General features: G+C 40.5%; 2 protein-coding genes across 3 annotated transcripts in view; one reads left to right on the forward strand and one right to left on the reverse strand.

The window, feature by feature from the left end:
• Nucleotides 1–15443, reverse strand: part of LOC137610306 (transportin-2) — a 15862-nt gene continuing 419 nt past the window's right edge. The window contains exons 2-26 of one of the 2 annotated variants that reach the window (XM_068337870.1): nt 14210–14309; nt 13598–13673; nt 12983–13132; nt 12672–12778; nt 12224–12357; nt 11933–12014; nt 11697–11819; nt 11347–11465; nt 8799–8859; nt 8523–8694; nt 8290–8442; nt 7711–7936; nt 7348–7519; nt 7005–7091; nt 6250–6357; nt 5996–6154; nt 5832–5919; nt 5521–5619; nt 4972–5007; nt 4077–4172; nt 3903–3978; nt 3605–3704; nt 3419–3493; nt 2756–2904; nt 1–2567 (exon numbers count right to left, since the gene is read on the reverse strand). In XM_068337870.1, coding sequence (XP_068193971.1) covers nt 2797–2904; nt 3419–3493; nt 3605–3704; nt 3903–3978; nt 4077–4172; nt 4972–5007; nt 5521–5619; nt 5832–5919; nt 5996–6154; nt 6250–6357; nt 7005–7091; nt 7348–7519; nt 7711–7936; nt 8290–8442; nt 8523–8694; nt 8799–8859; nt 11347–11465; nt 11697–11819; nt 11933–12014; nt 12224–12357; nt 12672–12778; nt 12983–13132; nt 13598–13673; nt 14210–14308 — 2706 coding nt within the window. In that variant the 5' untranslated portion in view covers nt 14309 and the 3' untranslated portion in view covers nt 1–2567; nt 2756–2796. The remainder of the gene's footprint in view (nt 2568–2755; nt 2905–3418; nt 3494–3604; nt 3705–3902; nt 3979–4076; nt 4173–4971; nt 5008–5520; nt 5620–5831; nt 5920–5995; nt 6155–6249; nt 6358–7004; nt 7092–7347; nt 7520–7710; nt 7937–8289; nt 8443–8522; nt 8695–8798; nt 8860–11346; nt 11466–11696; nt 11820–11932; nt 12015–12223; nt 12358–12671; nt 12779–12982; nt 13133–13597; nt 13674–14209; nt 14310–15443) is intronic. The other variant, XM_068337871.1, reaches the window with a different exon arrangement.
• LOC137610308 (deoxyhypusine synthase-like) overlaps nt 14848–15443 on the forward strand; it is a 15617-nt gene continuing 15021 nt past the window's right edge. Inside the window, exon 1 of the mRNA XM_068337873.1 lies at nt 14848–15039. The gene's annotated coding sequence lies outside the window, so the exon portion shown is untranslated. The remainder of the gene's footprint in view (nt 15040–15443) is intronic.

The following is a 15443-nucleotide window of genomic DNA, read 5'->3' on the forward strand; positions in this document are numbered from 1 at the left end:
CAAAGCTTAATAAAAAAAAAGTTTATTTCCCCCTATTGACAAAAATAAAACAAAAAAGGTATACATCAGATAACATCCCACCTGCACCACAGTTGAGCAAAAAATGATCTACATCAAATTCAAATGCCAGTCTTGATATCAGATTGGTACAAAGTTATGAATTAGTTTTCCACATTCTTCCCTCATGTATGCACCAAGCACTGACTCGCCTTCAGTCCAACCACAGCATTAATTTCACATAAATCAAATGATCCGCTTTAAAACAACGAAAACAAAATCTTCTTTAAAGAAAAAGAATAAAAAGAAAAAAAAACTTTTAAAGTCCAAAACAATTTGTGCAAGCACAAAAAAATGTTAAAAAAATAAATAAACCACTGTCACAAGAACATCAAAATAAAAATTAAAAAAAAAGAAACAAAAAAAATACAACTTGCATTTTAGTTTACTTGTGTAAATAGTTTAGACAACCTTGATATTGCGCTGTTTGGTTAAGTCTCAATTTTTCACCAGATTTTGTGTCACAGGGGCTACATCCTGAAAGTAATGAATGCTTCCCAAGAACGTCTGTCTAGCCTGTCATCAATGAGTGGTCAATTCATCTTCTCTCACTGCTTGCACACATTCTGAATAGTCTGAGGAAAAACTACAATTATTTTCTAGATCATCTAGAAGAAGGAAAACATTTGGTGTTCCTTATTTTTATCGTCACTCTTGTTTTTGTAGCACTGGCGTAATGTCAAATTTAATCGGTACACACTGAGTAAAACACGAACAGGCAAACAGCCACACGCACTTCCATTACAACTGTCCACTTTGGACAATGACTAAAAGATAAAGCTGAATAAGACCACCAGTCATTTGCACAAGCTAAATGGTGTCAGGGGAAGCAATAGGACTCAGACTCGGTGTATTCCGAGGAATACATAGTATCAACAGGCAAAGTCATTGCAACACCCGTCACTAGTTTGATCATAAGCTGGAAAAGTACATTTTTCCAGCAGTGAGTTTGATTGCCTTTAATGAAGCTGTGATCAGGTTGATCCCTCCAAATGGACCAGTAATAAAATGACAAAAAAAGGAGCAAGACTATTGAAAAGCATGCAATGTTTATGACAAGGAGAGGCCTTGGTGCAAATGCAGCCATCCTTTAACAAATATCATGGAGGTGCAGTAGGGTACAGGTCAAAATACTGCAATTAAGACATCTCCCATCTCTTAAATCCTGTCCAAATATTTTAGGAGCTACATTATAAAACTATATTAAGAGACATCAAGTCATACCCTAGTCATTTAACCATTGCTTAACATTATCATTATGCTTACTTTAGCAAGCCTTTAACAGTCCTAAAATCAGTTATTCAAAAAAACTACCTGGAGATCAGTATTACTGTCTTACATTTGAAATTCTAAATTTCTTACAAAAGAAAAAAGTGCATTTATATCAGTGACAACCAATTCGTTGTTTGTTATCGCTCATGTCCATTTTGTAAAGACTATTTAAAAACTAAGCAACAGCAGCAAAAAGGATTCTCAATTTGCCTACAGTATTTGAATTCTTGAAGTGAGTGATTCAAACATGAACTGAATCCTGTATTAACCTGTACTCTGTCTCACCACACAGCCCCTAATTATCTACAAGGACTGGATTGAGTAGACAAAGAATGGATGAAAAGAATGAATGGGAAGACAAAAGAACCAAAGCACAAAGCTTTAAATTATGGCAGCCTCCCTGTACTTACAACTGTTCTAAATCAAGTGAGAAACAAGACTGACATTCACTCAAACATGCGTCACTGAAGAGGTGATCATAGTCCATGCATTAACTTTGTACTGTGGAGGTAAAACTTTAGAACAGACCTACTGCATCTCTTTTGGCCCCAGTTGAAGAGAAAAACAAACCTATGTTTCGAGAGGACTTCAGGAACCACAGGAAGAGGAAGGACATTGGATTCAGCTAAGCGCACGTGTGAAAAAAACTTCTGTTTATGCACATCAAATGGTTTTTGCGATTTCTGCGTAAAAAGGTGCAAAACATCTGTGCACATTTCCTGCAGTTACATAGTAAAAGTGATTTGTTTTCTTGTCTCTGACACGAGGCTGTTTCAACACTACATGTGAGTTACTGGACAGACCACACACATTGTGCTAATTGGGACTACGGCATCTTATGCTGGTTCAGATCATGTCTTTTTATGTATATATATGATGCCACCCACCCATCCCCCCTACCTCTATAGAATAATCAAATACGGGGGGGAGGTCAAAACCAGACCCCAATTTTTTTGTCCTCTTCGACCTAGGATTCCAGCATTGCTATTGGCGAAAGTCACTTTTGAGTGTGTTGGACTTAGTGAGGCTTTTAATCCGAGAGGTATACTTTAATCCCCAGTTTACCCTCCCATATCCACCACCCTCTACCCACCCTCCCTCAGAAACACACACGGCATGGGGGGGGGAGGCCCTTCGCTGACCAGAGCATCTAGACCAGTCATATTCCTCCTGCTCTCGTTTCTCCCCACAATCTGGGCAGTGCAATGAGTTCCCCAGTAACCCTCCCATACATTAACCTGGAAAAGACACAGAAAGAAAGAGGCAGTGATTAAATGAGCGATTCAGACAAGGCTGTACAGACGTGTAAGTAACAGATGTGACTCTGGATCAGAAACAGAATTTGGGAACAAAATGTATCATTGTTCATCAATGAGCTGGGTGTTTCATCATTTCCAGAAGAGGATCTGGGTCGAGGCTGTAATACCTGACGGGTCGATGTCCTGTGTGGACCAAAAGATGGTTGAGTTAAACGCCGTAGCAAGCCGACAGGCGCTCCTTCAACAAAGGAGGAAACTGCTCAGAGAATTGTTGCCAGTTTTCTTCTCCGACTTGGTCTTTGAAGCCATGCAGGATCTGGGGGGGAAAAAACAGAACAACAATAAGAGTCAGAGAAACATTTTGTCATGAACATTAGAACAGCTGCTAAGGATTTTCATTCGGATTTTCATTTGTCTGCAAACGTGCATGATTGCATGGATGTCTGCAAGTGAGAAAATAAATGAAAAAATTTTTTGACAAAATTTCTCACCAGAAATTTATGCTTCAATGTCAGCAAGTATAATGTCAAAAGGCATCAGAATATCAAAAGGCATCACTCCAGCATGTTTCATGTGTTAATCAAACATCATGAAGACATCTTCACTGCTTTTAAATCATGCCTAGCTCCACTTGTGATTGTTTGGTGTTTTAGAGAAACTGCTGTCCCTCTTCCAACAGGAAGCTCTACCCACAATCTCAGAGTCAACTTTCATCAGCTCGTTGTCAGCTTTCGAATGTCTGATATGTGATCATCACTGAGTGTGGTGAGGCAGCAGGGAACATTTAAATGACAGGATTCGCATCTGATTCCTCCTGATAAAGTACTCACCTTATAAAACATGTCTCTGAGGTCATCCTTGGGGTTGACCCAGGAAGCGACAGCATCACAGAAGAAAATGAAGTCCTAGACAGAGATAGCATGTTAGTTCTTTACACACTGAGGCAGAGCCCCCCTTAGTTCTGCAGCCCCCTCAGCTACCATAAGACTGGATAAGACTGGAGGATGGAGCCTCACCTGCACCACTCCTGCAGGATTGACACCAATCATCACACAAATCCCTCGGAAGGCGGAATCCTTCTCTTCATTATCTCTGATGTTCCTCAGTGATGTGCACCTGGGAGGAGATGCAGTGAAGTGAATAAAAAGAGTCTTGAGTCTTTTAAATGGAAATTCTTCTAATACCTATAACTTAAATTACAAGGAGAATTTTTTTATTCAATTTCATTAACACCAAAAAGTTCAGTTCAATTATTTCCGAATAAACCGGCTCTGTAGTTCATGACATCCAGATGACAATTCACACGTGACTCACCATGGCCTAATGAATTGCTGCAGCTGTGGTGCTACTTCTTGTGGACAGACATAACCCAGTCTGCCGATTGTAATGGCTGCACAAAGGGAGAAACAGGCATTACCCTCAACTCCAACATGACTATCAGAGGCTTTCACTCTTCAACTTATTTTGTGTCTGAAGGCCAGTGTGTACCTGTGTTTTCCAGCAAAGTTTTGGGTGTGTTTGGTCTATTGATAATCTCCACTAGGTGAGGAAGTACCATACCCACATAAGGCTGCATCTCTGCACCTACAAACAGACAGCAGAAAACGAGGATATTGTGTAAAGTGGTCTGTGCTTTATGCCAAAAGGTAATGAGGCTCCCATTTGTCTAAAAGCAAAGCGAGAAGTCACAATTTCAAAAAGCTAAAAGCTGAATGATATATCAAATTCTTGAAATCACACTTTACTCTTGTGGATTAACTATTTTGATACATGAAATAGTTTTAGCAAAGTCAAAATGAGTGTAGAAAAATTTTCAGATTAAATATTTTTTCATTCAACTTTTTTCCCTTCACTTTGTAACGTTTGAGGGTGATCTTGTTCAGGTCTGTTCTGAGTTTTCAAGGTTGCTTCAAGTGCAAATGTGGCAGTGGAGTCCAGGAATGCTCAAAACACATTTTGTGATTTTCAGCACAAACAGTAAAAAAGTCTTTAAAAAATGTATCAATTGACGTCAGATGCTTGGAAGTCCTCTGGTATTCCTTTTTAAAATTCACTAACAGCTCTTGATTGGGGAATGGATTATAAATATGGCCACAAGATTTACGCTCATGTGCATGTTACTATTGCCCGTTTGCTCACTCTCATGCAATCATTCACTTTGATTGGGAAATCCAAACATATAAACATGTCCTGTCTTTTATAGAACAGTTGGAATATCACCTATCATCTTTGCTGTGGGCAAATATTTAATTTTTAATGTCAGTTAAAATTTGTTGGCAATAAAATCCTTCAGCTATGTTTCAGATGGGGCTTGTCTCCACACCCTAACCAACGACTCAAAGAAAAAAAACTGATTCGATTTCAGTCTTTGAGATACGCTCACCAGAACAATCCCTTGCTTGCTGCTTGAGACTTGTGCCTGTAATGAAATCATACCCAGCATCACTGGTCTGACTGGGACTTGGCAGGCATACGTGCACACACATTCGCATTATGTGCAAGCATGAGAGCGGTCTTTTTCAACACACCAAATGGTGGCTCGGCCCATGTACCCATTTTACAATCAAGCAATGACTAGACTGTTAGAAATGTGTTTGAATACCACGACAGGTAAATATGCTGCCAGCAATGGAGTGTATAAAAAGTTTGATCAAATTCCAAGAACCACTAACGACAGAAAAGAAGAAAGACCAGATGGGTGTACAGATATGCCATCCAGTTTGCATTTGTTAATCACACCGAGGTTCCATGCATGTTAACTTGTGTGTGATCGCTCGACGGTCTCACCAAGACACAATGGACTCCATCTGGATCAGAAATTATTAGGAACAAGATGTCTCATTTTGTGTCAATGAGCTGGGTGTTTCATCATTTCCAGATAGGAGTCATTTGTTGTCAGTAAACCCAAACAAACACACATTTACACACTTACCCATTTGCATGGAGATCTCACCGATGGCCCAGGTTGCATTGTTACACACAGAGATAAACTCCGGGTTCAGGTTGAGTCCCAGGATTGGCATGAACTCAGCTAAGGCGGGTGGGCATGGACACAAACTGGTTACAATGCAAGCAGTGACATTTTCCTTACAAACAAATATTTTATATTGTGTCTGTCTCTCAAACACAGACAACTCCTTCAAACTCTGACAGCAGTAGAAAGAACAGGCACTAATGCTGGAAGCACCCTAATGGCAAGAGACTATAGGATAGTTGATGACGGTAAAACAGGCAAAGACTCACCAATGCAAGGTTTAACATGGAGGAAGCATGCCTTGGTTAGATCACCCAGGAGAGCAAAGGAGCTTTGCCTGACCTCAGGCATGGTATCCTAGAACACAAACTACATTTCAGTGCTGTAAAAGACACATCCATGTAAATGCAGACCCATTTCCACTCCCTTGTACCTGCATGCATTGGAAAAGCAGAGTCATGATGTTTGACCGAGCCACTAGCTGTTCCACGTGACCCCCCAGCCCCTCAGCCAGGCCGCTAAGTAGATCCAAAGCCACGATCATGAAATCTTTGTCAGGAGCCTCGTACTGGTCTGGATGCTGGTTGTACATCTGTGGAGTTGACAGTCAGGGGTTGATATCCCCTTACCTCTAAAGCGGGATCCTTAAATACACAACACTTATTTGATGCCTGTTTATGCTCTCACCATAGCCTGAGCTAGTGTCTTCTGGACTAGTGTGACACAGCGCTGGTAGACAGGCTCACAGTAAGGCAGGAACCCACTCTGCAGGGCAGTGGCTACTGATGACAGACACTGCAAAATGAAATGGAAAAATATGCTGGGGATTGTCTCGCCGATCCACACTGTTAAAACCACCGAAAGACTCACCATTGTCATTTGTCAATGTGGAAAATTTCCTTAAATCAAGATATAAAACTACAGTAGATATAAGAAGTCTCCATACCTTTTTTAAAATATCAGAATTTCATGTTTGAATGAGATCAATCTGAGTCCAGCCCCACCCCCAGTTTCTGTATAAGAGGGTGTCCACCCACCTCATTTTATTTATTTTTACTACCCTGCTCAAAAATATTTCAGCTTTGTAATTGAATTGTGCAGATTATAGTCACACTAAAGGGTGGAAACAAATCTTATTTTGCTGCCATCTTTTTTATAACACAAGCACCTGGTACTTTACCAGGAGGTGTGTAGATTTAAATATCCACTGTCTATATCAGTAACCAGCTGTGCAGCAGTACTGGCTGTGCTCTGTCTGGATCAGATAATGGTAGGAACAAAATGCATCATATTGTATCAATGAGCTGGGTGATTCATCATTTCCAGATACCAAGCACAGTGAACACAACCATCTGAAATGTGTGTCCGACAGCATAGAAGAGATCATTAAGATATAAGCCCCACATGTTAAGTGAGTAGTTGATTTAAAAACAGATTCTAACCTCTAGCAGTGGGAAGAGATCTTTGTCTTCATCCTTTAACTCGTTCCACTTGGCAATAAGGGGGGGCATCAACTTCTGTATGTACTCCTGAGAAAGCACAGACAGTAGAAGAAATCAGATGATAGCAAGGTGGAGACTTTCCCACCAGCAACCCATTAGAAAAAAATAATACATCTCACCACCACCTTGGGGTCAAACAGGACCCACAGCCAGCATGTTGTTACTGTATACAAATTATTAAGGTTAATGGCCCTAAACTATTAAACCTATTTTAAAAAACAGAACTGAAAAGGTTTCTCCGTTTGATGCAATAATGATAAAAATAAATGATAGAAGTGCTTACAGGCTGATTGAGGTGGTGACCGACTGAATCTGCCAGAGTTCCAATGGCATCATAGAGAATGAGGAGATTCTTGTGCTGATACTTCCCAAAGGCAAACACCAGCGTGTCCAGAATGAAGCTCAAGTAAGGAACGAGCTCTGTGCACGCCTCCTCCTCCAGGGTCGCAAACGCACTAAGAAAATAAAAATAAAGACACGTCTATATTTTGTCTATACATCAGGGTTTTGTGGCAGGAATGATGCAGAAAAAATGTGGATCAGAGAACAAAATGGGAACAAAGCGTATCACTGTGAATCAATGAGCTGGGAATTTCATCATATCCACATGAAAAGGAGAAAAGGAGGAGTGTAAGTAGTAACTTACCTGCAGGCAGCCTCCTGCACCCTCTTGTTGCCGTCCAAGATACGTTTGAGGAGCTCCGTCATTAGGGGTTTGAGGTAGGAGTCAGGGGGCTGGGACACCACCCAATGCGCGTAGCGACTCAGAGTCCAGCAGGCAATCGAGCGCACAAGGGCCTTCTTGTCACAGAGACACTGAATGAGGTGGGGGATCAGCTCTGGCAGGTAGGGTACCATGCCCTGCATGCAGCCTGGGCCATAGAGGAAAAGAAAATTAGGAGACAAGAGAAGTTAATAAAGACGTATGGAAGGAAGTTTATTTCAGAGACAAAACCTGAGTCAATCTAGTCATGTATTCTAAAGGAAAAATGTTTGTTCAGTAAAGTCAATGATTACTTTGATGATGATTACAATCATTATTTTGGGTCCATGCCAATGAACAATTAATTTGGTATTGAAATTTTTTTTCCCCAATGTGAAAAGGATTAAAAACTGCCAATCAGCATCTGAGAATTACGTTAGGATGGGTCAGGCAGGGTCTTGTTTTCCACCTATATGAAAGCAGCTGATCACAACAACCAGCGAACAGAAGTTTTCTATGCACCTTCAGCTATGGCCCCCAACACCAGGATACCAGACTCCTTGATGACCCAGTCGGGGTGAAAGAGGAGGCCTTTCAGGAGTGGCAGGAGGTGGGGCAGCAGCTCATCCCGGAATACGTTTGCCAACACGTCAAGCGCTGCAGCCGAACACTTTCCTGCATAACAAAGGAAAGACTAGTTAACAACTTGCCTGAACCCCCAACCTCCCCACTAACTGCATTTCTCTGCCACTTACGCAGGTTCCAGTCAGATAGTGTGTCATCATCGTCGTCGTCGTCATCTTCTATGTCCTCGTCCTCCTCATCCTCCCCTCCTTCGTGCTGCAAGGTGACAGTGCGCGACTTGTGGAAACGGGGTTTGATGTCCTGATCGCTGTCAGGAACGGCCTCGTCCTCCTCCACATCACCCTGGGCAGAGGCAAACATTCAATCTCAGCTATGGCGACAGATGCAGATTTTAACACTGCATTTATCATAGAGTAGTTATTCCAGAAACACACAAGAGGGCCCACCTTCAACAGTATGATGTCGATCTCTGAATACTTCATCCCATTCACCAGGATTGGAGTCAGTCTATGTTTGAGGAAGGAGGAGGTTTACTCGATGAAACAGACAAATGTCATTTCCACATTCATAAGCTAAAAATTGTGTTGTATTATGAGACAACTTTAAGAGATTTGTGATTCTTCATCAGCATACAATCATATAACCTTTTAGAATACGATGCTTTACTGACAAACTACATAGCAAAGTGAAACTACATGGCAAACTGTTTATCACCAATAGTTTGTGGTTTTCATCCAGAGCTGTTTTTCAACTATATACATCTTCTTGCTATTCATACCAACATAAAATCAATCAGAATGACTGAATTGGCATAATCCCATCTACATGTCATCGTACTGTGATCCATGATATTTTAGCCCCTTCAAATATATTTTAATCTCTATGACCTGGATGACTTCCAAGTCATGAAAATTATGACAGTAGTTCTTTTATATATATACAAACACACACACACACAGTATTTTCCGCACTATAAGGCATGTAAAAGCATATAATTTTCTCATAAACCCGCAGTGCCCCTTATAATCCGATGTGCCTCATATGTGGATTAATATTAATATTGGTTAAAAACAAGACCGCTGAAAAAAAGCCGGCGGTCTGGATGGCAGTCATGCTGCACTACACCACCAGAGAACCCCTTCACAAGGCACTCGGGCCTATATCCCTTAAAAACAGTAGTCAAGGGGCGTCACCGAAGTCCCGGCTCTCACTGACCTGCTGTCTGATGGCAGAGCAGCCTGCGGAGAGCACCGGTGCCTGGCTACAATAACGTATCAAAGCATAGGGAATTTTCAACAATTCTATTAATGAAGTTTGACTGACTGACTGATCTCAATATTTCCCAAATACTTTGGTGCCGGAAATAACCCACTTTAAACTTAACTGGTCTAAAAAACGCCATTGTCGAGTGTCAGTGCTGTAATCTGGAATCTAGTGACGGTCCATTCTATCAGTCTGCGGAAACACACGGAGAAACTGGAATAAAGGAGAATGAAAGACCCTCAAAGCTGAACTTCCAGCCTTTTCCGAAATTTCAAGAGCAGAGTCACTGCTAGACAAAGCTGCCTGGTGTGCTGCAATTGATTTGCAAATGTAGTTGATATCTGAAACAACATGCTACTGTGGGGGGTGGGAGGGGGGCAGAGGGGCGCATTTAGGATTGTGTATTTTGTCCGGCAGCGACGGTCGGTGAGAATCACGGCCGTGAGACACCGACGTTAAAGTAAGTTCAATGAGTAAAACAGAGCGTCGAAATTTACCAGTAAATTAGCAGCCTGACATTAAAAACTGGTTAAAAAATTGTTTTGGACACACAGTGCAGCAGCAAATAGTTGCACCTCACCTCCGAGTGAACTACCGATCGATCAAAACAATATTTAATTAATTAACAAAGATGAACGTCGGAGCTTAAATATCTGCTTCGAACTTCAGATCAGGAAATAACCCGCCCTGTTTGCACTGAGTGGTACACTCGAAAGGAATTTAACCCGTTTTTAATGTCTAGACAAAGTGGCAAATACGCCATTTTGTCTGGCTCTTACCTCTGTGAACCTCACCACACGTCACTAAAAGCTATAGAAATAAAATCTAATTTGAAATAAAATCTAATTTGACTATGTTTTTAGATAATTTTGTACTACAGTATTTTGTAGTACTTTTATTAGTAAATCTCAGCAGCTAAGGGAAAAACCCATGCGTGTTGACTTCTTTCTAAGGCCCCGTCCACAAGATGACGGGTTTTTTTGAAACTTTTTAAAAATTCATTGAAAACCATTCGCATCCGCACGACCGCATCAGTGCGTTTTCGAAGACAGCTATAAGCATGCCAAACCATGTGGTGGCAATATTGAGTCAAATTTTATCCAATAGGAATCCTCCGTGTTTTGATGTCACAACACACGGGCCCATAAATATGACGTCACAGAGGTTTTCGTCGCAGGCAAGACATCAGCGTTTTAAAAAATTTGCGGATCCACCGTCCACACAACAACGCACACCCAGGATGTTTAAAAAAATCCACCTAGGCCAGCGTTTTCAAAAAGTTGCATTTTCGTTCCAGATATCTGCGTTGTCGTGTGGACAGAAGGCATAAACGCAACAAAAAAGTTGCGTTTTCAAAAAGTTCCGGCATCGTGTGGATGGGGCCTAAGATGGCAAAGTGATCAGGTTTCCTTGATGAGGCTCAGAATGGCCTCATTGACACAACAATAGCCGTTCATAGCTGATTAAAGGTACTCAGGGTCATGAATGCTCTAGCTAGTGGACGGATAGCGCAACTACAGCCACTAGTTTTTTATATCTATTTTAATTTTTTTATTATATGCACCTTCTAATCCGATGCGCCTTATATATGAAATAAATTATAATATAAGCAATTCATTAAAGGTGCACCTTATAATCCAGTGCGCCTTATAGTGCAGAAAATACTGTATATAAAGTAACACATAACACACACTAAATAAAAATCTGGTACAATAAAAACATGGTACTCACTGTACCAGGTGTCCTGACAGCATCTCTTTACAGATGGGCTGCTCTGCTAAAGTCAGCCAAAACTCACAGGCCTCCAGAGCCACATTCTCATCAGGGTCCTGGGTCCTTTGCAGCATGTACTGCAAGAAATGAGAAAATGTGCTGTAGACTGAGATGTGAGCTTTTATAAGATCAATTTGAAAATTTGTGTCCAAAGTGGTAAAAAGAAAAAGAAAACCTATAGAAGCTATGGTTTTAATTGTAAATCAAGGTACTGTGTTTAATTGTCAGATGTATGGAGTGACATAATATTGTTTGAATCCTGCAGGAGGTCCACAGTAAATTTCGAGGTACTTCAGTCCAACACTTACTTGGATGATGCTGTGCATGTGGGGAATGAGGCGGTCAATGCGGACCTCCAGTAACATGACCAAGGCTCGGCACACATTCTTTCGAACCTCAGAGTCGTCATCTGCTGCCAGGGCAAACAGGCTCTAACAAGGGAGAAGAGAAACAACTTACATATACATTCAGGATCAAGACTGGGTGGCACAGGGAAATAGATGGATTCAGCAAAAATTGTGTGGTATGTTCACACACAGCTCACCTCTATGAAGCCATCAATGTTGTCCATTAGAGCCTGGGCTCTGCCAATGATGAACTGGTTCACACAGGCTATGGCATGGGACCTGCAAGATTCACAGCAACGAGTTAACAGCCCAACTGGTTTCTAAGAGAAACTCTTTAAATGTTGTTTATAGTATCAGAAGAATCCTGATACTGTCTGGATCAGACAGTATGAATACAAACACCTTCACAGTCAATCAGACGTTATTGTGCATCACACCCAGATGACAATGAAGCAAAAATCAGAAATGATGTTCTCTGTCTACTGTACCTAATCTTGGGGCTGCAATGCTTGAAGAACTGAAGGAATTTTGGAATCATGATGTTGAGAGGTCTGTTTAGAGCGTCACTGTCCAACAGCTCTGACGAGTCCTCACAGATCTTCTGTAGTGCTCCAAAGGAGCCCTGAGACATGAGTAAACACAGAGAGGCTGTCGGGTCAACATGTGAACATACAGGCACACAGAGGACAAAATAAGACCACATCAGAAAAACAACTGAGGCAAAGTACTGTAATATACAGACTGCTTTCCACTCGTTTCAGCTCATTATGTTGATGGATTTGTAGGAAATATTTAAAAACTTTTTGGTCATTTTAATAATTGAGGATTTTGACTGCTCACACACAAGTGACAGTACACATCAAATCAATGATTTCTGCATTACATTACATATAAACAAGTACAAAGAAAAAGGCAAAGCAGAGCGTAAGCACAAACCTCACAGGTGTTATAGTCCTCAGAGTTGAGCAAGTTGCAGAGCTGGGGGAGCAGCTCAGGCCATGTCTGTAACTCCCCCTTTGAGGAGATAGTTGTGATCAGGATGCCTAGAAGACCAAAAGAACAACTTGAGTTCACGACTTATGATTTAACAGCAACAAAAGCCGAGACCTGTGGAGCAGCTCAGGATCAGACAGTATGAATACAAATACCTTCACCAGCAGTCAGGTCATTTTATACATCATCTCCAGAGGCTTACAGAGGGAAAGGGCCACATAACATTATAGCTTTGACAAAACACACAAACTCACCAATGGTGGCACGGATAAGTGGCGAGGGGTCCCCAATGTTATTCAGACATTCCTGCTTAATGAAGTCAGAAACGCCTGAAGGGAAGTTTTGATAGTGGGCTTTAACATTATTCTTCAATATCAGACCGCTCAGCGAACGGGTCGGCTCATCTGTGATGGGGAAAAAAAGAGAACCAATTAAAACATATCAATGTAGATTTGGATAGCGGATAAGAATCCAAACTCTTGTTTTTTTAACGTTATCTTGGGTGGGGTTTTGCCACTATTGATTTTATCCTGATAAATAGTGTAGCTGGAACTGCCTGGGATGATGCTATGATGAAGCAAGGTTACATATCAGTTACATATCAGTACATGTGTTCATGGTACTACTCTATGTAGTAAAGTGGCTCAATTTAAGTCAAATAAATGCAGTAGTATAAAGACCCTTACATTTAAAATTAAAAACAAAAATTGTAATATAGTAGAGATAGCCAAATGTCGTAATTGTATAAACTATAGAATTATGAAATGCTAGAAATAGAAATAGGCTCAACTTCTGTTTGATATGGTAGATTAATTAATGGACGGATCAGAGTTTACATTAAAAAAGACAAGAAAAAACAGGGCACTCACCTTCAGTTTTGAGTCGTGTTAGGACAAAGATGAGATAGTTATTGAAGTCCGGGAACTGGTTGAGCTGTTCAAGTTTCTAGAATTGTAGTTTAGGAATATTTTGCTTCAAGATTCAACTTTAAATAACTGATGGGTGAACTATACTAATTTATGTTTTTGGCATTTATACAATGCATGAAAAATAACAAATAAGCATGCTTGAATAAACTCGGAACAAAAGATTTTAAGTGGGTCCACACAGACATTTTTCATTCATGAAAACGTTTTTTTCCCTTTTATAACAGTTTGATCAATACAATTTAAGCGTGTGAAAAGATACATGTTGGCAATAACTTATTATTAATGTGCAATTACATACTTAGAAAAAAAGAATGAAATCCCAGTTTTACTTCTAACTGTGTAAGATATCACAGCTCATATGCTTGGTCCTTTCAACTACAGAGAAAACTGAAACTTGATAACATTGCAGTAGTCTTACAGGAACATACAGCACAGGTACGATAAAAATGAGCTAAGATAAAATCCCACATTATAATCGAGGCACCAATTAATAAAATATACTGTATACAAACTTCACATTGTACACCCTCGCATTATGCTGCTGTAGGATACTTGTTGGACAGCTCTCTGTGTGACTGTGTTGGGTGACTGTGAGTCTTTGAGCAGCTGGAGGACTTGCTGAAGTCCCTGCTCATCTGGCTGCCACTCCATCCTGAAAAGGACATATGTCAGTTACAATTATGTATACATTTTTATTATTTCTTATAGTACCAAGAAAACTGAGAAGAACCAAAACAAAAGGTCAAACAAGTGCCCCTGAATCAGACAGTATGAATCCCATCACTGGCTTTCTGATGCAAAAGACCAAAATATTTTTGGTCCATGTATTGTTATGAAAGAACAATTCATGTTAAGTTAAATACGGAGGCAAACAATTTTAAGCTAAAGTAAATAACCAACAGTTCAAATCCTCTGTATACTATATAATCAGATTTTACATTTACATAGTGCATTTAAGCTTGTCTTGGGTCACTCTTTTGAAACCGTATGTTTGACAAATTAATGGCAATAGGCTCTGACATCAAAAAGGGAGCATCTCAAATCTTTTTCATATACACCATTATGAAAATATTATTCAAAATTAATTTGTGTAATGTTGATAAATGAAATACACACAAGGGTTCGTGTGCGAAACTGAAGCTGCACATGGTATAGCTACAGGAAGAATGAGGCCCCGACTTGTTGGTTCAGAGGTAAAGTGAGGGGGACGATAAATGTGCCTCAATAACTAGTCCAAGAATCCCTGTTTGAAGATTGTTCAGTGATTATTGGAAATCGTTCTGCAAAACAAAAACGAGGACAGACTACACGAACAACAGATATCTCTCTGACCGGCTTAATCGCACCAAGTTAATCCTCCATCCACACTACGATGTCTGTTGGTAAATACTAAAGAAATATTTGGATGTCAACATTTTTCGTTGAAATTTCAGGACCAAGTTATACAGGACCCAGGGTCAGCGATTCACGATTGACCCTGATAGTGTTACCTTTGGAAGGTCCGAGGGTGAGAAAAGTTATCCAAGAACAAGTTAGCTAGCATTATGTAGCAAGGCCGCCTTTACGCGATTTAAAGCTATTAGACTGTGTTGTTTATTTAGTGGGATTTGACTGCACTGGTTCGATCACAAACCAATTAAAGTATGTAATCGTATTATTTATTGGTTGTTTACGGTGAAACTGAAATCGAAACCCTCAGTTGACCCAATGCGACCAAAAGTTACGGGCAGATCGGGCCTGGTCGGCAGGGTGGTCACAATGTGACTGGCGCAAAGTGTGCAAATAC

This window comes from Antennarius striatus, chromosome 16 (assembly GCF_040054535.1).
Source record: "Antennarius striatus isolate MH-2024 chromosome 16, ASM4005453v1, whole genome shotgun sequence".
Taxonomy (NCBI): domain Eukaryota; kingdom Metazoa; phylum Chordata; class Actinopteri; order Lophiiformes; family Antennariidae; genus Antennarius; species Antennarius striatus.